At 31.6% G+C, this 25,064-nt stretch overlaps 3 protein-coding genes across 9 annotated transcripts; 1 reads left to right on the top strand and 2 right to left on the bottom strand.

Annotated features, from left to right (window-relative positions):
• Nucleotides 1-3,236: 3,236 nt before the first annotated feature.
• On the bottom strand, nt 3,237-13,674 carry LOC111000779 (protein anon-37Cs-like). 3 transcript variants are annotated; one of them, XM_022270349.2, is made up of 8 exons: nt 13,498-13,674; nt 8,284-8,463; nt 7,511-7,723; nt 5,835-6,051; nt 5,081-5,256; nt 4,590-4,860; nt 4,317-4,420; nt 3,237-3,510 (listed from the first exon to the last, which is right to left on the bottom strand). In XM_022270349.2, coding segments are annotated over exons 1-8 (1,401 nt in total). In that variant the 5' UTR covers nt 13,500-13,674; the 3' UTR covers nt 3,237-3,272. The 3 variants fall into 3 exon arrangements, with proteins under 3 accessions (XP_022126041.2, XP_045488981.1, XP_022126040.2); XM_045633025.1 differs by lacking the exon at nt 13,498-13,674 and adding an exon at nt 12,934-12,965; XM_022270348.2 differs by lacking the exon at nt 13,498-13,674 and adding an exon at nt 9,306-9,328.
• LOC111000778 (spermine oxidase) lies at nt 10,569-20,787 on the top strand. 4 transcript variants are annotated; one of them, XM_045633022.1, is made up of 8 exons: nt 10,569-10,701; nt 14,391-14,573; nt 14,952-15,164; nt 15,683-15,899; nt 16,414-16,592; nt 18,944-19,208; nt 19,821-19,924; nt 20,522-20,787. In XM_045633022.1, the coding sequence occupies exons 1-8, from the start codon at nt 10,655-10,657 to the stop codon at nt 20,748-20,750; spliced, it is 1,437 nt and encodes a 478-aa protein (XP_045488978.1). In that variant the 5' UTR covers nt 10,569-10,654; the 3' UTR covers nt 20,751-20,787. The 4 variants fall into 4 exon arrangements, with proteins under 4 accessions (XP_045488978.1, XP_022126037.2, XP_045488980.1 ...); XM_022270345.2 differs by lacking the exon at nt 18,944-19,208 and adding an exon at nt 17,166-17,415; XM_045633023.1 differs by lacking the exon at nt 10,569-10,701 and adding an exon at nt 13,383-13,412.
• A 502-nt stretch (nt 20,788-21,289) lies between these two features.
• Nucleotides 21,290-23,322, bottom strand: LOC111000785 (UPF0547 protein C16orf87 homolog). Of its 2 annotated transcripts, none has more exons than XM_022270359.2 (4): nt 23,114-23,322; nt 22,810-23,028; nt 22,272-22,329; nt 21,290-22,106 (listed from the first exon to the last, which is right to left on the bottom strand). In XM_022270359.2, exons 1-4 carry the CDS (start codon nt 23,129-23,131, stop codon nt 21,922-21,924), a joined length of 480 nt encoding a protein of 159 aa, XP_022126051.2. In that variant the 5' UTR covers nt 23,132-23,322; the 3' UTR covers nt 21,290-21,921. The 2 variants fall into 2 exon arrangements, with proteins under 2 accessions (XP_022126051.2, XP_022126052.1); XM_022270360.2 differs by having other exon boundaries at nt 21,293-22,106; nt 22,810-22,977; nt 23,067-23,319.
• Between the last annotated feature and the right edge of the window lie 1,742 nt (nt 23,323-25,064).

Genomic DNA, 25,064 nt, shown 5'->3' with positions numbered 1-25,064 from the left:
CTACGATCAACCCCTATTTTTTATTATAAATGATATACATGGCAAAACGACGTTTGCCAGGTCAGCTATTTAAAAATCTAAATATATTATGAAAATTTGTGGTGTTCTCACGAGTAGGTATGTAAGTGCGTGCTCCTATTTCACCATGCCTCCTGCTGATAGAGGATAAATCTTTGTTTTTAATTTATTTTATTAGTCTTTATTAAGATGTCATAAGGAACTTGGTGTAATGGTTGCAGCTCCTTATAAACATTGTGTAAAAGAAAAAATTGGCGATTAAAAAGAGTGGCGGAGAGTTTATTGCCAGTTCTTCTCTTTCGTCTATGCCCTTGATTTGAGAACTGGCAGTAAATGTAACATTAGAATCATTTAATGAATATTTCTTTTTTTGGCGTTCATCAGTGTACCTACTTATGTTACCTACGTGAAAAAATGACTTTTGAATTTGAATTAATCTGGAAGTTTATAATATGAGTTTTTAAACTTCAACTAAATATATTTACTACCTTTGGAACAAAATATTATTCTGAAAATGTTTTGAGTGTAACTTTAATTACCTTTGATAATTAAAATATATAACATATTCATTTGATACTGAACATATTATATATTTTAAAAAAGTGAAAAGATAATATAAGAATTGACTATAATAATAATTGTAATATGTTACAACGAGTACTATGGAAAAGTCTTCTTTTTGATTATGACATTTGGTGCGAATATGCGATGTTTAGATTATCCAACCACAGTGTTTTTTTAACCATGTTCTTCCAAATAAATTGTTATTAACTTTGTAACTTGATTGTAACGAAATAGTTGTACTGTTTGTCTTAAACAATCATGATTTACGAGATACATTACTATAAGAAGACAAGTAGGTGATTAAATGTATGCCTTACATCCGAGTTATGTAATCTAAGATTAGTTATGTTACATACATAATATATTTATATCATCGCTCATTTGAAGCCAATATGATCCTTTACCACACTCATAAATTGTAAAATTCTCCACCAATTCGATAACAATCACTTTGATTTACGAACTCTTCAATGAGTTTTTTGTTAACCCAGAGTCGCAACCCTACTACCCCATGTTATCTTAGTTATAAGCTCATGTTTTTAACAACCACCGAACTTAACTTAAGTTTTATTCGTGCCGGAGAAGATGCATGCGCGCGCGTTTCCGCAAAAAAGCCTTTGATGAAATTCTAAATAAAGTTCATAAAAGCCTCAGATAGCATCACATACTGGGCGGTGACATATAACCTACCGCGGTCATTTGATAGGGACTGAATTAGGCTCTAAAACGCTTGGTATCTAACTCTATGCCCTCTGGCATTGAGTGTCCATGGGCGGCGGTATTACTTTAACACCAGGTGAGCGTCCTGCCCGTTTCCCACATGTTCTATAAAAAAAGCTTTTTTGAACGATGTACTTTTCTGGAGTTTGGTGACCGGATAGGTCCGTATTGTCCTTTGGATATGTAATTTTTAAATGACCGGTACTGTGCGTGCATGGGTACCTCTTAACCGTTTGTTAAAAAGTTTCAAGCAATAGTCATTTATGTGATTAATTCGTTTCCTTCCCACGCAGACAACACATGTTTAATTATTTTAATTAATCGAAGTTTAATATACAGCGAAAATACAAACTAACGTAAACAAGAATTAATTAAAAATATATTAGTTTCGGCAATGTACGAATAAAAATAGAATAGATGTGTCGTAAAAAAAACTCGCAATAATTCTGAATAGTTTATTTTCGTATAAATAATAAAAACAATTATTAGAAAACATATTATTATAAACTTAGTTATTTTTACTGACAAGGACATTAGCACATAAAATGAAAAACTTAAGAATAAGAATACACAGACAAACGCACACATAGTCAACAATTCGTACAATACACGCATCTTATTTATAACCTTTAAGTTACAAAAGATGTAAGTTCATAATGTATATACTTTTGGTCACTAAGTAAAACATATAGTACAGAAAAAAAATGTTTTAGCCGCAGATTCAAATTTGCCGCAGCAGTGTTGCTCTATGTAAATAAAAAACGTGAATACAAATAATGAATCCTTGTTCGTTTTTACTATGAAAATACATTGAGAACAGTGTTTTTTAATCAGAGTCCACCGTGAAAATATGTATGACTGAAGTATTTCCGAACTAATTCGACTTAGGGTCCTTCAAGAAAAGAGCGTACCAATTCTTAAAAGGCCGGCAACGCACTCGCGAGCCCTCTGGCATTAAGAGTGTCCATGGGCGGCGGTATCACTTAACATTAGGTGAGCCTCCTGGCCGTTTGTCCCCTGTTCTATGAAAAAGGAGCAGGAGGCTCACCTGATGTTAAGGGATACCACCGCCTAGGGTACGCGAGTGCGTTGCCATAGTAAGGGGCATATCTAGATTTATCTACTAAAGTCGAAATTTCTGTATCAACAATGTAACGTCAGAAAATGCATCATTTCAGTATCGCTTGATAGTTTAAATTGTATTTATAGTAACAAGATTCATTCATTCGTTTTCTTAAGATTCGGAAGAATTGTTTCTTATGAAGTCAGACTAAGTATGTGCACTAGAAAATACTCTGGTTAAGGTTGAAAAGCATCTCAATGTTGAGAATAAAACACATAACACTTTTGAAGTTATACTTCTTTAGGCGCGCTATGAAAAATTGATGAGAGTGAAATTTTACGATGTGCGCGCACCGTGACACAAAATTAACAGAATGAAGTTAGTGGCGCATGTACGACCGCACGCCTCCTATGTTCACTGTGTATTTATATTTATAATATTTATTCACATGCATTGAGTTTGTACATTTAAAACACGTGTTTCTTCATTTTCTTTTCATTATACAAATGCGAATTTTATATGTGCGTCTGAATTATAATCAGAAGTGATTTAAATTTAATATTTAAATCAATACTAATTAATATTTGTAAAAAAAAACCTTAGTAAGTGCTTCAGTACAATTTAAATTAACTAGCCGTATGTATTATAGTTCATTTAATATAGTTCATACTACATATTTTTGAATTAATAACGTTAAATATATTATTAATTATTTAATAATAAAAAAAATTAATAAAACATCAATTTTAAAAATTGTAATAAAAAGTAAAATCGAAAGTCAAATTTAAATATTAACTTTTAATATTTATTATTAAATTGAATTAATAATTAATTTTCATACGCCAAAGAGGTATAACTTCTAACGCGTGTATAAGACAAACTCTTTTTATTGATAAATAAATACATTTTACAATTTACTATTGCCGATAATCCTCATCGCCTCCCTATACCCCGAGTCGACGGCTCCATGTGCGGCTGAAAAGTGTATGAGGTCTGTGGCCTCTCCGGCGAACAAAACCCTTGGAACTCCGAGAGTATCTCTTAGAGGTTCAGCGAGCAATGTTCGTGCATTCGGGTTTTGTATCGTCAGACGATTGTCATAGGAATAACTACCGCGGGTGAAGGGGTTAGAGTACCAGGTAGACCTGAAAAAGTAAGGTTTTTTTTATCGGTAATAGTAGTAAAGTATCTTCAGAACCTTGCCTGTAGGGACTCCTTTTAATAATTTAATTTATTACATTTTAAGGTTTTTTTTTGTATTAATTACATAAGCAATTGTATAGAATTAATGTCAATATCTGTATTATGTTAAACTGAATATAGTCTGTATTTACATGACTTAAGTTTGGCGATTAAAAAGAGTGGCGGAGAGTTTATTGCTTGATCTTCTCTTCCGTTCTACGCCCTTGATTTGAGAACTGGCAGTAAATGTAAAATTAGATTCATTTAATATTTATTTTTTTTGACGTTCATAAGTGTACATTATGTTACCTATATGAAAAAATGATTTGTGATTTGATTTGATTTATTGCTTTCGAATCGAATAGGTAGAACAGAGGAGAAACCGGCAAAAACTCCGCAACTGTATATAGTCGCTAATTTTTTTTATTACCATGATCTATAGGACATCTTTAAGCAATTAATATAAATAAAAAAGCCCATTTTGATACAAAGGTTGTCAATTAGCATTAAAAGGAAAAGCAATGTCTGACATTGTCGACTTCCTATGTACAAATGTATTAAATATTTTTTTTTTAGACCCGATACTATTTTGGTCCTTCGAACCGGTATGGGGTCCTTCGAACCGTTCAAGTATTGTGAGGCTACTATAGGGTCACTAATTCAGATGCCATTGCACAATCGACTTAAAATTCACTTTTTAAAATTTAACAATTAACATTTGAAAAAAATTCACAATAGACAACATTTTCTAGAACTTTCTAGAACTCACCTGATCATTCCAATAGGTTCTGGTATTTCACATGTTTTACCCATGAATTTCCTTAACAGCTCCATACATTTTCGTTTTACGGTGTCTTCTGGCAGTGTTTCCAGCTGCCATTGGAAAAGGATATTAAAGTCAGTTGTTTAGCAGTTAATATGTTCAACAATAGGTGTGGGACTAATTTCGGCAGTATATTGGATAGAAATGATGACTGAATTTGTTTCAAACGCAGTAAAGTTACACAATAATCAAGTATTTTATTTACAGTAAAAAAAGTACCATTTTGCCGACATCCCCACTCGTCCACATAGTCAACGCGTTCCTGGATCCCATAGGGTTGCTAGCAGCAAAAATTCTCGTGATCCAATAATCCTCTGTCGGTACTTCCTTCTTATCCTCAGTATTCCAGAAGAATCCAAAAAATGTACCTTGTTTTGGCCACCAGGGTCTGTCGAATTGGAATATTATTTTGTCCATAACGCCTATGGACGTATTCTCTATGGCTTCTATTTTTTCATGTGGCAATCCCGGATTGAATAAAATTTTGTATCTGAAAAATTTATACAATCAATGTTAATTCTCCATTGCATCCAGATCAAAACTTTGATTATTTTTCTTTTAAAAGCCACAACAAAAAATCACAGTTTTAAGATGCTGATTCTCAGAGGCAGTAAAATCTTTTGCAGTGAATTAAAACATGATGAAACCAAAATGCTAATGAATAAACAATATTCAGAAACTAGATAAATCGCATACAGTTATTTACCTACCGTTCTTTCAAAACCCCTAAAGAGACCGTAACAATAACGTGACGGGATGTGTATGTGCTGCCATCTGCACAAATAACTCTTACATCAGCGCCATCTTTTGGCCACATTATTTGCGTCACCTCCGTGTTCAGTTTTATATCTAGGTTTGGTAAGCCCGGTCCGTTGTTGTATGTATTCTGAAATTAAGTAATATAAATTTATAGGTATATTGGTAATTTTAATTAATCTTTACAGCTCCTTACAAACGTTGTGTAAAAGAAAAAACTTGGCGATTAAAAAGAGTGGCGGAGAGTTTATTGCCAGTTCTTCTCTTCCGTTTTACGCCCTTGATTTGAGAACTGGCAGTAAATGTAAAATTAGAAGCATTCAATTTCTTTTTTTACATGAATAAATAATTTTTTAATTTGAATTTGCTTTAAAACTAAAAGCAGAAACATTTTCTGTCATAAATATAAAAATTGTAAAGTAAAAACATTACCCTTCGACATGGCCCACCTCGAAGCAATCTTTAAATATGTTAAATTAAGAATGTATTTTTTGTTCTCTTTTTTGTAAATCCACCGTAATTGTCATAAATTTTATTATAACTACTCTGTAGAAAAATTAATTAGATAACTGAAATTATCTGTAACCTTCACGATATTTTCGTCTGTTTTTGACAATTCAAATGCTTTGGATTTTGTATACCGGACAGAAGAGCTGCTGAATTTAAGTATTGTTCAGTCTGTAGTAATTTTAAGTCTATATAACTCACCAGCATCAATTCAAAAAAGGTCTTATATCCATGCCTGTGCCAGCTCATGTGTTGGTGGCCTTCCAACTCCGTGTACCGACTCTGTGCACTGACGTCATTCCAGTCATTCGAAGACTCATGATTGTTTATATACAGATTCATAAGTTCCAGGAATTCCGTCAGGAAAGCTTGATCATTCATCAAATCGGGGTATTTGACTTTGACGTATTCCATTAATCTGAAACGTCAACGGGTTGTCAATTTGACGTATGTCTTATGTCACTCATTACTTTAAGCCATAGATGCAATAACTCCTTATTGATACCAATAATTTTTAATATATAAGAATTTAAGAGAAATAAAAGTAATGTTAGATTATGATAAAATTGTATTATATTAGACAAGTGACGTTTAAAAAAAAAGAGTGAAAAAACGTCATAGATTTGAGGTCGCTGCTATTAGTTAATTAATATATTTCACATTATCAATTCCCTGTCATTTCCGAAATTAGAAACCTACTATTGAAATGTTTGAAAGAAAACTATTCCGTATCGTTTGCATGGATTCCTGGTCACTGTGGAATATCTAAAAACGAAAAAGCCGACCGTATTGCCAATGAGGCAGTGGAGAGTGGAGATGTGGATATTTTTGGAAACTATGCGCATGACTTGATGGCTCTTTATGGGATTTATCTCCGGAATTCCTGGACTGAATGCTGGAATCAAGATCGTTCAAAAGGTCGCCATTATCGTGCTATTCAACCTTCTATACCCATTAAGCCCTGGTTTTGGAGACTGAGATTCGGTAAAAGAGAAACAACAATACTGTCTCGTATGCGTCTGGGACACGTCTGCACCCCAGCTCACCTTGCTAAGTTTAATATTATTGACCACCCTACGTGCTAATGTGGATATGCTGAAGCTGATTTGAATCACATCATTTTTATTTGTTCTCGGCGCGAACGGTCGGCTCATTTCCCTTCAAATTCCTTTCCCTTCATCCATATCCTGTTTACTTTCAACAATGGACCCACATATATATAAACTTTTAGCAGCTTTTATCTTAAGTAATGATATAAAAATTTAGATCCTATGAATGTGTATATATGTAAATATCTTTTCTTACACTCTTTTATATCTATCTCTATAAGAATTGATCTTTTATTTTATAGATTTTCCTTTCCTTAATTCCGTTCCATCCGATACGTTTATTTTTTTACCCGTTTTCCTGTTTTGACCCTGGGCCACAATGCACAAACCGTGCGGGCCATAATATATATAAAAAAAATTAATATATTGACAACATTACGTCATTATAGTTTGACATTGAATATCGTTAAATAAATGATAAAAACTACCACGCCGGTTCTCTTTCTGCACAGACTATTCTCTATTTTGTAAGATAATTATATTTAATGTAGCTGTACGGATCGCCCAGTTTCGGCTTCCTTAAATAATTGAGGATTTTATTGATTATTAACCATTCAACAACAATAATATATGTAAAAAAATAGAAACTACACGAAATAATTGTAAATGTTGATAAAAGTGCCTGCGTCTGGCAGTACAATCGGAGCGTTACTCGATTTAGTAAAAAGCCACGTTTATAAAACGAAGAAAACTTAGTGAGCATAATGTACAGCCTTGGCTCACACAGTATGTTACTACTCCTCTATTCAATTCGCAGCTATAACACACCTGCTAGTAATAAACTCTCCCAGTCCTCCAGTAAACTCCATTGGCGGTTTCCCCACCTTCTCAAAGGCAAAGTCCACTAAATTATTCAACAGTTCACTGTCAGCTGGCGTTCCATCTGATTTAAACACATTGAAGGTTATATCCTGTGGCACAACTGTAATGTTGTTCTCAAGGGCCGTAGAGTATATTCGGCTATTAACAGTACCGTGAATCCTGGAATTATATTGAAATAAACATAAATCATTAGTATGTAAGAAAACAAGTTAAAAAAATACGATGTTTTTCTTATAGACTATGGGGTTGTCCTAGGAATCTTTACTTCACGCCAGTTTTCTGTGAGACAGTGGTAATGTCCCAGTAGTGCCTGACCATTTGGCTGAAGCCGGCACTCCTACTAGTAAGGGGGTTGACAGACTGCATTGGTGATATGACACATCATAATTTCACCAGTTGGCGATGGGATCATCACATCCGGACGCCGGGAAAACAACTCCAGGTACAGCCATAAAAGGTAGACGTTATGCGATAGAATTGTCATCTAAAGTTCTAATATGATACTACTAAACGAATACATTAACCAAAACGTGTATTTTTTCTCAATCTCTCTCACTCTATCTCTCAATCTTTCTCACTATAGCTCTCTCCCGCCTCTCACTCCATGGCACTGTGCGTGATGCGACGTTCCCTCTATCTCACTCTCTCTCTCTCGATCTTTCTCAGTCTTATTTCTATAGGCAAAAGTGGTAAGAAAACTTGCCAGCTACTAATATTACCATTCAGCACCAACTTCTACAACACCGTCACCAAACGGCACAGTCCGAATCCTACCACCGACCCTATCCATGGCTTCGAGGGCCAGCACTTTCTTCCCAGCTTTCACAAGGGTGGTCGCTGCGGTGACGCCTGCGCAGCCGAGACCAACTACTATGACCTCGTATGAATGCATTGATGACCTGAAATTATCAGTTATATTACATGTCTCTGCTAATAATTCTTTTTTATAGAAAAGGGGGCAAAGGAGGCGGCAACTTATTAAGAATTGGTACGCTCTTTTCTTGAAGGACCCTGAGTCGAATTAGTTCAGAAATACTTCAGTGGGCAGCTGGTTCCACATAGTGGTGGTAGCAAAAACTGCCTTAGAAACGGCCAGTTGTGAAACAATGGTCGTCGAGATGATACGGGTGGAATTTCGTATTCTGCCTCGGCGTCCGATGATGAAACTCAGCTGCAGTTATTAATCCGAACAACTCCTCTGAACACTCTCCATGGTGACCGCTTGGGGGTCGATTCTTAACGGTACAATCATTTAGATAGCATTGTATTGTTAATATTAGTTAGAGAATGAAATTTCGATTTAAAAATTAAGTCTGCGATTCTTTAAAAATAAGTAAATTTATTTCTGGCCTCAGATTTCTGTATCTATTCCATGATCAATTGTTAATCTAATACGTGGGTAACACTGAAAATGTTTAGAACTGGCTAGTTAGAAAAATTACTAATTAAAACTTTTTGCGTGTGTCAGGCACAGGAGGCCGATCACCCACTTGCCTATTAGATTGATAAATGATCATGTTTGTGTATCTATTTGATACAGAAATCTGCGACCCAGTTCTAAACAAGGTTGAAGCGAGAATGATGTATTAATTTTGTATGGTGCAATTCACAAACTTCCGTTTGTCAAAATCCAATACTCTCTTGATGTACGGAGGTTCTATAAATCGATCATTTACACCACAACTAAAGCATAACTAATATTATTATATATTTCTTTCTTTAATTAAACAGTAATGTATACCACGCCATGTTGATAACAAACACTTTTCCCATTTTCAAAACGATAAACGTCTTGTAATGAAGTAACTGGTTTATATTAAATTCAATTTTGATATCGTATACAACTGCACGATAAAAAAACTTTATAACAATTACAGCTGTTTACTGCCGGATTTACCCGCTTTAATTTCACCTATAACTTATATATTTTTTATTTTATTTTTGAAGTTATACTCTTTTGGCGTGATGGAGAAAAATGATGAGAATGAATTTTTACAATGCACGCGCACACCTTCTTCTCTTTCGTTCTACACCCTTGATTTGAGAACTGGCAGTAAATGTAAAATAAGAAGCATTTAATGTATACTTCTTTATTCTATTGCGTTAATCTATAACAAAATATAGATTTTTACTTTTACTTGACTTTCTCCTTTTATACGTTCCAAATATTCTCAATGGCCACACTAAATACATATCTCTTTATGCTAAAATATAGGCCGACTATCTACAGCGAGCGTACGAATGAGACCAAATAAACACTGCGAACTACTTTATATCTTTTTTATATTTAGTTTTAACTTTCTTCTTAAGTGAGTAAATTTGTCGATATATTAATAAATAGGCTACAAATCTATTGAATCGATTATAAAAAATCACTTCTCGAATTCATAGAACCTTAGTCACATTGTCTATATCATCATATATATAGATCCAGCATTATGCAATATATTTAGATCCAGTCGTGTGTACACCAACAGTTCAAACTAACCTTAGTTTCCGGAAAGAGAACGTATTATAATTTTATTATACTATTAACAATAAAAAAAACATGTGAAATACACACGTGGTAGAAGTGAAACCTTCAAAAACAATTATATTTAATCATATGTAAATTAAACATTTTCCACTATCTAAATGTATTTTTATTTCTTTAAAAACAGTATATTTTAATGATAAATTTTAATTTATGAGTTTAATATAAATATTTAATTTGGCAAAAACTAAAATAACGAAAGTTTGAAATTCGATATAATGAAAAAGCTGCAGTAAAAAGAGGTTGTATAATGCCTTCTATCTCATTTTCTCCCACGTTAAATCTTATTAATTTATATTCCTGTCTCTTTTTACTGTCGCTTTTTCCGTTGCCATTGCATCCGGTTTGAAATCACGACGATTCTAAAGAAGTTTCACTTCAAAATTCTTGTTTTTAGTCTGTATTTCATATGTAATCTGTATAATATTCAACCTATATAATTATAAGGCTAAAAGCTCGATAAATGGGTTAAGGAACTATTTATCAACGATGACCATGTAATAACTCGCAGTTATCTGTTATAAAGGTATACAACATCTATCTGTTAATCAGTTACAATGTTTCCATTGCGGCTAGTACTTGTTTTATCAGTGGCCAATTATGGGTGAGTTTAAAGATTGTATTTAGCCGAATTAAATTTTCTAATCTATGGCTTTACCACAGATTATACTATAGTACCTGGATGGCCGAGCTTTCCTTTATTTATAAATTGTGTTTTTTGGAAATTATATTTAAGTTCGATTTACATACTAATAAAATGATGAAATATGAATAATATTTTTCGATCTTACCGAGAGAACAAAAAAAATATTGTTATTTTTCTTCCAATAAAAAAAGTAAGTTTATGTTTAAGTTGATAAAACACGTATAAAATGACATTTTTCTAGAAATGATTCCTAGCTAGATTAATTTATCGCCCCCATTACTAAATTTCATGAAAATCGTTGGAGCAGATTCCGAGATTTGAGAATTGTTCGTTTAAAGATATAAAATATTTTATAGTTCCCAAAAACGAGAGCTAAAGTTTCAGTTTTTACTTGAAAGACATTCGCGAACTTTACCCGGATATCATGCCAAATAACTTGATTAAAGAAGTGGACATAAATAATAGAACCACAAGTAACCTAAGGTTACGTATCGTTGGACGCGAAAAAATAGAACGCGTTTGAAGTCTAAGCACGATTGATACATTTATTTAATGTAAATTTTAAAATACGAGAATACAATTCACGAGAATAATAAACAACTATGAGTAACTCTTCCGAACTTCTGGTTCCTACTATAGTCGCACAATACTTTTGAAAAAATGCAAATATTTGCGTATAAAAGCTATTTTTGAAATGATACTGCCTATTTATATAGCACAAGGGGCAAACAGGGCAGGTGGCTCACCTAATGTGAGTGATAAAGCCGCCCATGGACACTCCCAGTGCCATAGAGCTCGCGACTCGCCGGTGGAAGAATAATTTTTAAGAATTGGTACGCTATATATGTATATTATATTGGTTTCTTAAAGGAACCTTTTTAGTACGTATACAGTCAAAGACAATGTGTCATTTAATTTTTTCCCACTTTTCATTGTCACCTGCTATTCTAGTGAAACTCTAGATCCATTACTTGCTTTTGGCAAATTCGTATTAAATATTCATAAACGAATAAGAATATAAGAAGCTTCTAGACGTTCCATACAGGTCATAAGGTGAGAAATGATAAGTACAACCCGCATTGATTATTATTAGTAAATACCGATAAGATGTTTATTTTGTATCAAAACAAGCAAAATTATATCGCATTCGCAAGGAAATTTACGTTCTAACGTCGATTTCAATTAATTTTAATGACTGACGTCGTCGTACTGTTATCGTGTAAATTAAGTAACACGCGGAGTTTTCTGGCAAATTTTTAATTAATATTTGATGAATTCTTTAAAATCAAACACGGTCTAACAATAAGGAGTTGTCGGTAACAATAACAAGAACATTTTTTTTACTGTTTATAATTAAAAAGTAAAAAACTTCTAGTTCCAAATTTAAAAACCTAATGTATATGAAAGCGCGAAAAAAGAGCGTGCTATGAAAATCGTGTGTAAACACCCGTTGCCAAAATCACAGCTTGAATCCTTCTAGGCATAGTTTCTATGATATTCTAGATACGACATGTGCTAACACATAACAATTTACTTATCTGTTACATTATTTTTTTAGTGCGGGCTATTTTATTTCAGTATACTTAGTAGTTTTTTTTTATAGTTACGTAAATGGGCATCACATTTAATTATCAAATCAATGTGTACAAAATATTGTAAAACCTATTTTAAAAGAGTTAGTATGGTGTTGACTACCTTTTGAAAGGGGCAAACAACAACAATTTTAATAAATAATTGCAAGAATCCACGTCTTAATTTTCACAATTACAGAGAGAAAATTAAATTCCATTTAATTAACTAAATTAGTTTTTTCGCAAAAGAGTTTTTTCACATGAGCTATTTCACTATTTAAAGAATAAAGTGTTATTGAGAATAATTTGAATTATAAGACTTTAAAGAGCGTTATAAAGAAAAATAATCATTGAGTAACAAAGTCGTAATTGCTTTTCTGACGATTACAATTGTTATAATTGACAGGAAATTATTATCTCATTGTCAATTTCGACTAATTCCGACAATAATCTATTACGGAGTCATTGTAACATGTACAAAATAACTTACGTTTTACAAAGATACAAATAAAGCTTACTTTGCATTATTTTTTGAAAACTTACACATAACAATACAATAAATATTACAAAGCAACTTGGATTATAAAATAATAAAATAAATCAAAGTATTTCTTCATACCACAAAGTAGAATTCATCAATGTCGGTTCAATCTTGAAACATTTTTAAGGCTTACTATAAAAAAAATATCTCTGACATCAGAATAATACTTCTAACAAGTTAATATTATTTTTATTTCATGAAATATTATATGGCAAGCAAGATTTCAGACTAAAGTTAATTTAATAGAGAAGTTTTGAACGCCTTTATATAAATTTAAACGTTTCTCTCAAAATTACCTAATACATATTTGTTATCTGTGGATAAGTAATGGATGACAATAAATGACAATCCTTATTCCTAAATGACATATTTTCAATAAATTTTTGATATGTTACTATATAAAATCCAATAAATAAATGTAATAAATCCTCTAAATAATTGATAAACTCGACAAAAACGATAATTATTGTTGTAATAAATAAAGCTTAAATAATTATATTATATTATACAGTGTGAGAAAAAACGTGCCAATATAATAAATAATTTGGACCGATACGGTTTGTGTATTATGAATATTTTTTAGTTATTTCTTGTAATACAATAATTTCAGATAACTCATTAAGTAAAACCATTTGTACTTACATATTTATATCAAAAGATTTTATCAGTTTACTAAGTTACCACTTTACCACTGTCAAACCATATGATATGTGATCAAATTCATGTATCTATTCAACTTAAACAACCCATCTGTTTTATGTAATAGATAATATGAATTTATTATAAATGTAGTGAATCGTACCTAATTAGAAGACTATGTAGAATTATTAGCCTCTTATCTTTAAGCGAAGTTACATATTCGAACCTAGATGGCGTGTTTGACAATTAATGTCCACAGATACAGGGACTATTATTTACTAGTATGTACTGTTAAGATTTTCAGAGAACATAACATTGAGATTTGAGATTCTAATATTAACCAATTCACAAACAGAGAGTGTACTATATTAATACAATTGGTTTTGGTTAATCAGATTAGGTTTGATCAGAATCAGATTTGAATTTAACATCTTTTATGACAAATATTTAAATTTGGTTTTATTTAATTTGGTTAGTGGAATAAATAACTTATTAAGTCATACTTCTGGCTTAGATATTAGCATAAAATAATTGAGGTCTAATCACAGGAATACTTGAATACAATAAGAAAAATTTGTTAAAATGTTTAATTACCTTGCTAATAACATTATTAGTAAACACTAATTATATTATTATTGTTGTTACATTATCTACACCTTATCTATATATACCTTTGCAGTAATTATATTTTCAGTTCATTTGTAGAAATATGAGTGTTTTTAGAAAGTGCTTTATTGTTAATGTTAGAAATTTTTTAAGAAAACTAACTTTTAATATATCTGTGAAATCATAGTATGTTTTGAAAAAAATAATGTTGTTATTTAATTCATATTGTAAAATCTCATATTGACACAAGAAAGCATCCAAGTATTAATAAAGTAAAATCACTATTTCAGCTCATGCATTCCCCAGCCATACGACTCAATAGTGGTGGGAATGGGCTCCGCTGGGGTCACGGCAGCCACAATACTGGCTAAAGCTGGCAAGCGAGTGCTGGGCTTAGAAGCAATGGATCGAATTGGTGGAAGAGTGAAGACAGTTCAATTTGCAGGCGGTATTATTGAAGAGGGGGCTGAATGGTAAATCAACTCTTTACCAGCTTTTAGTCTTCTAGTTTTAGATAGATATTTATAATAAAATAAATGTAATTGGTTATTTGATTTATTTTATGTTTTCTATGATTTTGCATGGTATTTACGACATTTATACGTAAATATAAATGTTAAAAAAACAAATGCCATATGCAGACCTATGGTTATTACATAATTTACATTACAATATTTTATTTTGTTTATTTGTTTTCTTAATGGGAAACTGATATTGGGATAAATAGTGAATTAAACATTAAACATAATCTCAATATCTGTAAAACCATTTACTCTCTAAGACAGTATAGTTGTTATCATATTGGGAATTGTTACCGAATATAGGCTATTATTTACCATTTACTTTTACAGGATTCATGGAACACAAAACAGCCGCGTATATGATTTAGCTATTCAGAATAATATTACAGTTGTACCTCAGGACTTTGATTTTCTTATTTTCCGCTCAGATGGAAACCAAACATTGATGCCAGTTTATTACGAACTTTTTAATTACTGCTTAGAGAAGTCGGAATATAGCACTAATATATCGTATGAGAGTACTGGTGATTATTTGACAGCTGAGTGAGTAATCAATTGTCTATGGTTTCGTTGTTAACATTAAAAATTGCATAATGCATGCTGTAAAGGTGCTGGCTTAACTCCAGAACCATTTTGGGGTTAGTAATGAAGAAGAATAAGATACTTATTACTTCACTACTGAAGAAGGATGTGGCTTCATTGCTAATGACACTAGACTCTTATCATCTATTGGTCTATTATAGGGAATTGTAATATAATAAAATAAAAATAGCCTTTATTTGAAAATACTATAACTACATCACAGTAAGTCCATTACTTTTAAGTTTTACACTAGTATTTGACCTCTAATGGAGTGAAGGCCTCCTCCAGCTTCTTCCACTTATCCCTTACTTGGAAGGGCCCAGTGGGAAGAAGAAAGAGGGGATGCCCATCGAAAACTTGGGAAGATGAAATACGGGATAAAAGTGGAAAATTATTGTTATTGTAATATAATAAAAGCCCCCAATGGTTGATCACAATAATATATTCCTAATTCTATATAAAATATATAATGATTTCAGAATAATATCCTATATAAAAAAGAACCACCCATACTTGGAACATGACAAGCAATTCATAGATGAATTTTTGGATGTCATGAATCTCTTCATAAATGCATATGAAGCGTCAAATGACTGGCATGACGTCACCACAAGGTCGACAGCTGAAGAACTTGGTGGACATTTGCACACGAGCTGGCATAAGTATGGATATAAAACCTTTTTTGAGTTAATGCTGGTAAGTGAAATTTAAGAGTCGTACAATGCCCTGTCTTGCCCAGTTTTTGTACTTATTTATGTAACATTAAGAGAAATTCTACTATTAATATGATGAACATACATATAATGTTCTTTATATATATAAATCTCCTGTCACGATGTTTGTCCGCGATGGACTCCTAAACTACTTAACCGATTTTAAATTTAATTGGCACACCGTGAGCAGTCTGATCCAACTTAAGAGATTATTTAGATATAGAGATTAATTATAGTCGCAATTTTATTTTATTGCAAATTATATGTTTATTATTTGATACAATTCTAACAGATGGTGCTGTGTTAAAAGTACTAACGTTTCACATAAGTTCTCCTACGTTTCCCTTGAATAGTGTACTTCTATGTATTATAACCAAAACCTTAGCTACAGCAATGCTTGTCCGAGTCTGCAAGTATATTATAAAATTACTAATTCAAAACAGGATGGTTTAATTATATTCATTTTCAGTAGTTTTAAGGTGATTGCATTTTTTTAGAACACATATAACAATGGACCAGGCCTACAAAATTTGGACATAAAGTTAAATACTGAAGTGACTAAAATCATATGGCCAAAAGACATAACCGGTGAGGTTACAGTTGTTTGTGCAGATGGACAAACATACACAGCAAACAATGTTATAGTAACCGTTTCATTAGGAGTGCTAAAAGAAAGGTAAAAATTTAAATAGTTTTCCTTGAAAATAGGATGTCCTACAAAATCTCAACTTTAGGGTAGAACGAAAAAGATGATAATTCCATGCCATTCATACCACTTATTTTTATGTTCACATTACTAGACCCACGCCCACGCCCCACAGGGGAGAAATTATTCAATTTTAAGGAGGACTATTCTTACAATTATTAAAATTATTAAGTATATAAATTTCACTTATTTATTATATGCTCTGAAATTTAATTAACTGTAAATTAATGAATAATTTCGTCCTAAAACCCAGCATTTAAGTGTCTTAAGTGAATAATTCAATTATTTATATAAATTGGTTGATTATGGGGCATAGGAAATATAAGATAGGCTATGTTATATTATATATATTATATTATTCTTTATATAGATTTAGATCCTCAATTTTCTTAACAATGTAGCAGGTTGTGAAAAAATAATTGGCTTAAACTGAGACAAAACCACTTTGGTCACGTGACTAAGTATGAGCCAATGCAAAGTGATTTTGTCTAAATCTACTGTATTATTCAATAAATAAAGTCATAAAGATTTTGACAATTACAGATACACCACTCTATTTTCACCAGAATTGCCAGACGACAAAATTACATCGATACAAAAAATGTCGATGGGTTTACTGAATAAGGTTATTTTGAATTTTCCTCACAAGTGGTGGGATCAAAATAAGATTTACGTTATGATCGAGGCTGATAAATCCAATGACCTATGGTTTACGAGACATGGGGATGCGACCACGCCCCTCGCTCTAGACACAGCCTTGACCATATGGTTGGCGGGTGAATCCGCTAAGACGGTTAGTGGCATATTGTTTTAGCGAATGACAGCTATTATTTATTATCTATGCTATGGTTTGATAATGTATATGTCATTAAACTGGGTTTACAAATCTTTAAATTTTATTAAAATACCCACATAGAATGTATGAATATACATACATACATATATGTATTCTATGTGGGTATTTTAATAAAATTTAAGCATTTATATGACGACACTTTTTAATTCACGTTTAATACATTGTCAAACGTAGTTATGTATAGATTGGTCGCTTGGCTTGGCTTTGTCGCTTCGGTACTTTCATGCTTTCGCATTTACACAAACACGCTTGTCCATCATTTTTATGTCTATGTATTCATGTATCAGCGATAATGTAATATGGGAACACGATGTCATTCATTTAATTAGAATGGCAACACCAAGCAATATCATAGACATCTTACAGACGATTGTCAATGTCAATGTGTCAGCAGTGATATAGATTAATAATAATAATAATATATTTATTTTATTTCTCACAAAAACATATACAGTACAATAATTGTCATTCTTCTTTGGAGCACTGCTATTGCTTAAGTGAGACTGATGCCTGTTAAAGGTTGTGCACCTGTGTTACAGATCATCAGGCCTCCACCACTTCGGATCGACAAAATGATTATATGTAAAGAATAGACAATTATATTAATTATAAGGAAACCACATGGTGTATGTGTATGTGTGTGTGTTTGTGTATGTGTGTGTTCTGAATAATTGACGTAAAAATATTGCACAATTATACTCCAAATAATTATTAACTAAAATTTACATAAAATTTGTGTCAAACTTTATGCTCAACTATTTAGTTATGATAAGCATTTTTTTGGTAACCTCATAGTTTAAGTCCAATAGCCAAAGTGTAACCGTCTTCTTGCACTCATTTTTTGTTAGGGGATAGATGGAGAGAGAAGTGTTGACCTTGTTATATAAGTAATCACCCAAAAGATTCAATTGTTTTCTTGTATCAGTCCTTTTGTGATGGTTATGTCGTGTTATATTATACCTCAAAAAGCGATCCCAGTATTTTTCAGAGATATAGACAAATAGTTATTGATCACGTTAAAATTATATTTAAATTTCTTAATAGAATAAATATTTACACAACCAAAAAAAAACACTATTAGCATTTCTTTATATCAGTAAACGAATAAAATTATTACTAACCAGTAATCACACCATGCCTGTATGAATATATATATAGTTATGTTTTAATATTTTTAAGCATCTTATATTCTTATGTAGCTTTTTTCTAATAATTTGATAACACAATCCATTTTAAATTAAAATTTTGTCTTTGATAATTTAATCTTATAAAACTTTTATTTGTGATCAGTACTGTTACACCCTGGGTAATTTTTAACGTCATTTAAATTTTTCTGTTGTCTTTTCTAATAATTATAGTTCTTTAACATTGTGCCTAAGGTGTGAACTTGATAACTATTTAAGCCAACATCATAACTATTCAAATCTTTCATTCATTTATTAAACCATTGCATGGCTTATTTCAGATACGACATTTTCCATCCTCCTCTACCCAAAGACAAAATCATAGCCATAGATAAAATTGCATTTGGGGTTGTCAATAAAATAATCCTTATCTTTGATGAAGCTTGGTGGCCCAATCGTTTGTATTTTCCATACATATGGTATACTAAAGATAAAGTAAATTTATCGGAAAGTGATCTGTGGTTGTCTCAAATACGTGGGGCGAGTACATCGTTAGCTTGCAAAAACTCGCTTACTCTATGGACAACTGGTTATGTTGGCAAAAAGGTTAGTATTTAAAGCTTTTAAGGTATTTCTTAGGGCTATGGACGCAGGTTTGACCTATGTGCGCAATTAATACTTGCTCATATGTCTGTGCCATGAAAAAACCTGGAATTGTATAGGAAAAACACATTCTGTATGGCAATGAAGATTTATAAAAATTTACCAAAAACAATCAACTAGAGATTTTAATAATTGATAATCTACTACTTTTGGGAAAAAAAATATTTTATTAAAGATTATTTGCGTGAAATATTAAAATTAATTTTACAACGTTATATTTAAATAATAAAAAATACGTTTATTATGGAACATAAGATAAACAGGTATCGCTTATTGCATGTCATTAAATTTGAACCTAAACCATGTTTGGATGGTGGAATGAATTTTTTTTTACTAAAATGATCTGAATGTATCTTCTATTCTGTGGGTCAGAATATGCTACTCTTAGATTGTACCACCATAACATTTTTGTTCCATATTCTTGCAAATATATTGTTTACACTGAAACTAACACCGACATTTCATGCATGATTGTTGAGTGTTTAAGATTTGTACTTAGCTGAAATTCCAGCACACGATATATTAATAAAATAAATAAATTTATGTTTACTACAGGCAGAGACATTGACAGATGAAATAGTTCAACAAAAATCTATAGAGTTATTAAGACGCTTCATGGGAAAGAACTACACTATACCAGAGCCTAATGGAATTTTGAGGTATACTATTATTTAAATAAATATTTGTTTTACTTCAGATCATATGTTAAAAGTCGGATAGACAATTTTTGTAAATAAATATATCTGTCGCGAAAGAAGTTAAATCATAGAGTTAGTTGAATCTCTAGACAGTTAGTTAAAGATCGATATATAATCAAGTCGCTAAAGTTCCGTCAGACAAGTGAGTGAACGAAACGTTTAATGAGTTTCATTCAACATTCATAACCATTTACAATAAAACAAAACACGGAATTTCCAAGCTCTCAGTTCTTCACGATTCCACCGAAATAACAATAACAAATGAAATAATCAAGAGAGAGAAACAGAAAACCACTCACACAACGTTTGTCACAAGAACGACTCTAAAAGTAATCAGCTGTTGTCGTGACCACCATCTTGTTTTACATTATTAATCAACACGCTGGCTTTCGGTCAGATAGATAGTTAAACTTTTTCGACGCAGTAAATTAATTCAACGTTTAAATTGGTTTTTAGACATATGACATTGACATTTGAAACTTATTGTTAACTGTGACTTGCGTATGTCAAAATGTTTAAAACGTCATCAGCATTAAGTCTGAATTATTAACATTTCAGATCGAAATGGTACTCCAACCCCTTTTTCCGTGGCAGTTACACCTACGACAACTTAGAGACCCCTAAATACCCTAAAGCTAGGGAGAATTTAGGAGCTCCACTATTAGACGCTAGTGGGACCCCGAGAGTGCTATTTGCAGGTGAAGCGACGAATCCCTTACATTATGGTACCGTCCATGGTGCAAGTGAGACTGGCTATAGGGAGGCAATGAGATTATTAAATGCCTAAAGATTGTTTCTTAAAATAAATTATATTCAAAATAAAATCGTGTTTTATTTTACCATACCTTTAACCTGAACATCATGCACATATTAGATTAGCGAATTGAAGACAATCTAAATATTGAAACCTAATATGCTGAAAAATCAGAGAGATACCGGGTTAAATTGGTTTTAAACTGGACAGGTCCTACCCATTTTCCTGCTCACTATAGCTGAATGTAAATGCTCCATGAAATTAAAGCTTTGAGAGCTACATAATTCAAATTTTAACAATCTATTTTGATTGGAATAAAACTGTTCTTTGAAACAGAATAATTACCCTTTTTTCGAATTATTATTGTTATTTTTAATAAACTTAAAACAGTTTAAAATGCATAAGTATCTCAGAGCTATATTGATTGATTATATAAGTCGAGACAGGCTGTTAGTTCATGTAAGTCTTGTTTCTGTTTTAACTACTTATCTGTGTCTAAAACATGTTCAAAGAGAAGAAAAGGAAATAAAAGAAAGATTAATTTTTTATTATGATAACAAGAAATTCTTTATATTTAATTACATATTTATATTCTATATATTTACAAATATAACTAGTATTTACATGTTTTCTTCATTACCACTTACATATATTTACTCATTGAGTTGATGGTTCTATAGGATAATCGCAGTATTACAGCAATGGTCACAGGACAGAATGTTTAGATTAAAGAATTTTAAAAGATGTGTTTTGCAATAACTATGATATATAATTAACTGGATGATTAACAAAACAAAAGAAAGCTTAACATATTACAACATACATTAATAGGATTTGAAGTAAAAGTAAAATGGGACAGAGAAGTTAGAATGTCTGGAAGCAATTCAAGTAAAATTTGCTTTAATGCCAGTTTATTCTTTCAACAATCAATAAAAACTCATAATATTAAAACATCAAGGGTAGATGTTTTAAAGAGCAGTTATTTGAAAACATTCAAGAAGGTATACTTTAAAATCAATTTAGTGACAGTTGTGAGAGTAGTTCAATCTATTGTTTGCAAGATCCTAGTTCTGCAGCAAATATGACTATAAACTCACTGGAGTACTATAAAAATTGTATGGTAATCAATTTTGGTGTGGTATCACCAAATGCTTTAAAGTGTATGGTAACCCTAAAAGTAAAAAATTGCTTGCATATTTACTAACTAATCTGATGGTGGTTGCCATGTAACAGCTTTCATTTTTCTATTAATCTCTGATAGTATGAGCTGACATCTGGCAATTTGAGCAGGCCTTAACTGTGGCGTAGGGTCCCTAGTACGTTCTGATTGTTGGGGCACACGCTTTGTAGCCCTACGTAAAGCCCTGCGACGTCTGGCCCTTGCCGTAGCTGGAATGTTTAAGTTTGGGTAATAAATATATTTTAATGTTAATATAATTAATTTCTGTAAAATATAACTATTCAGCCTTATTGTGTATTTGTGAATAAGACTATTACTTGATTATATATCAGCAATAACTACATTGTTAAAAACATGTTGCTAGATTCACTCACCAGATTCAGTTTTGTCCTTCTTATAATCATCATCATCAAGAGATCTTTTCTTTGGGGACTAAAATGTTAAAGGAATAAATGGATAATGATTTAAGGATCAAATAGACTAGAATCTTAAATATAATAATAGCTATATAATACTTTATTATCCTTTGATTACATGGGGGTACAATAAAAACAACTGCAACTCACTAGGTTGACTTGCTTCTGTTTTTTGTATTAATTTTATAATCTCTCACTTTTTAACATATTCACAGTTGCTATCAATTATTTGTATGCTACAAATAATATTAGAATGTTTTTAAATAGGTAGTGTCTTTTGTAGCCATGTCTGTTCCACACTGTTGGCATAAATACATTTTGCAACCCATTTGATCCATGAATGATACATATCTCTATTAGTTTAATTAATATATATTTTAAAACAAATAATAAAGGTTTGGCTTGGATTATCCTACATTTTAAGTTAATATAGCTCCACTACACTTGATAACATATAGCATTATATGTAACACTTTCTATATTTTAATAAAATTACCTTTCTTTTTTGCTTTTGATAATCTTGCGCGTCATAAAATTGTGGCTGAGCTCTTTTTACCCTACCAGTCCGCCTTCTAATATCGTCAACAGGCGGGAGCGTATCGGCTCCACGGCGTGATGCAAAGAATGTGTGGCCACATTTGCAAGATTTTGATGCCACAGCGACCTGAAGTATGTTGTACAGTTGTGTGATAAAACTGTTCTTCGCGTTCGTGACCTTAGTAAAATATAAATTAGATGTATGAAGATAAGTACCTGCATTTCACATTTGGGACAGCTCTTTGCTATCATCTTATTTTTACCCATTGTTGTTCCTGCATATTCTCAGTACCACAGAGTTTTAGTGAATTCGCGCAAATTACAAGTAATTTGCGAAGCCAATCCACATCTTTATTTACCTATAATATTTATTGTGTGAATAATAATATACAAAATTTATTAATACAAATAACAACAGCCGCAACTCAAGGCTAAACGCAAGACATTTGACAAATGTTTAGTGCTGACTGCTGCTATGTGTTAATCATCATGACAGAAGTCTAGTGATAAATGAGAACTAAGAAGAGTAGAATATCGAAAATTTAAAAATAAATTTGTTTAAAAATTTGTCGACAAGAATTATTGTCATCATGATCATTATGTATAGCACTTATTAAGAATTTTGTATCTAAATAGAAACAAAATATAGTTTTGTCTATGGTTGATTGCACAATAATTTTCCTAGTCTGTGTGGTGTTTTAATAAAGTTCCGGAACCGGAAAACTATAAGTTTAATTATTAATGATTTCAATTATATATTATGATTCAGAAATAAATTTAAAAAAACTAATAATTATAAGTAGTAATTAATTTATGTGAACTGATAAGTAAAACAATTAGCGGTGTAATAAAATGTACCTTCATTAAATATGACTGAACAATCATCAACTAAAGAAACAAATATGACAGAAACAAAAGATAAAACAGTTAAATTAGATATGCCACCGCCATCCACAACTATAGTGCTTAAAAGGTTTTACTAAAACTAAAATACTTTTATTTTATTTTGGTGTTCTCCATAGAAGTTCTTTTACAATAAATGGATAAAAAATGTACATTACATTTAATTTTATATGTTTCTCTTTTGTATCTACAACAGTAAAACTATTGAATCGGTGTACAAAAAAATTCGTTAAATACTAACAGTAGTATACCTACAATAAATGCATGAGCATTTATTGTAGGGATAGATTTTTTATTTCTATTAAGTTGGCTGAATAAGACAGGCTTTATAAAGCTAATAGCACCAATTTAATTCCCAGATTAAGAACAAAATTTAATTGTACTGCTTGCGAAAAGTCATATAAGGCTCAAGCTAAATTAAAATATCATATTCGTTCAAAACATTTTAATTTAAAGACACAAACAACAAATATAGATAAGAAAAATATAAATGATGTTTGGTTTGAGAAAGTTGTAAACACAGATTTTGTAGCAGAAATCAAGAAAGCATCATATACCAAGCTCATAATAAGGAGATCTGAATCCACCGGAGTGATTACAGATATAAAAGATGTTGTTGATGTATCAGAACAATATCCAACAAAATGTTTTGATGACAAAGCTGAATGCAATGAATGTCACCAAATTATTCCTAAGAAGGATTTCAAAAAGCATTTTAAATTAAAGCATAGTGGGTGTCAATTAAAGATAAAAATTAAGTAATTGTATATTTGTATTTTAATGATGTTTTATGGCTGTGAAACTATTGATCATGTTATTCTTATCACTAATATATGTAATAAATGATTCAGTATAACTGAAAAGGGTTTTTTTTATATATGACCTTTGTCACTGTGTTTGTAACAAAACTCCTCTAAAGCAGATTGACCAATTATTTTATGTATATTCAGTAGATATTTTTACACTAGGGCTTAAACTATTGTTATACTCCTAAGTGATAAGCTTGGCTCCCAATTAATTTATTCATTTTATTGGACATATTTTTTTCTATGTGGAATTTAAATATGGCTCTTAATTATCTTCCTTTTACCACCAACACCCTTATTAAATTTATTTTTTTACCCTGTTCTTGATGGCAATTTCTTAGTTCTTACCATCCAGGAAGTTGCAATGCAAGAAAAAGAGGGAACACTTGGTAACAGGGCCGGCATATATGGGGTATTAAAACTTCTAAACTAAGCTCCTGGAGTTGGCAGACATGATGGAAAACAACTTATCATAAATTTTCGAGTTTTCCAAAAAAATCTGGCT

The sequence above is a fragment of the Pieris rapae genome, chromosome 22 (assembly GCF_905147795.1).
Source record: "Pieris rapae chromosome 22, ilPieRapa1.1, whole genome shotgun sequence".
NCBI lineage: Eukaryota > Metazoa > Arthropoda > Insecta > Lepidoptera > Pieridae > Pieris > Pieris rapae.
The sequence above is the reverse complement of the archived record's forward strand: the minus strand, read 5'-3'. Positions and strand labels throughout refer to the sequence as shown.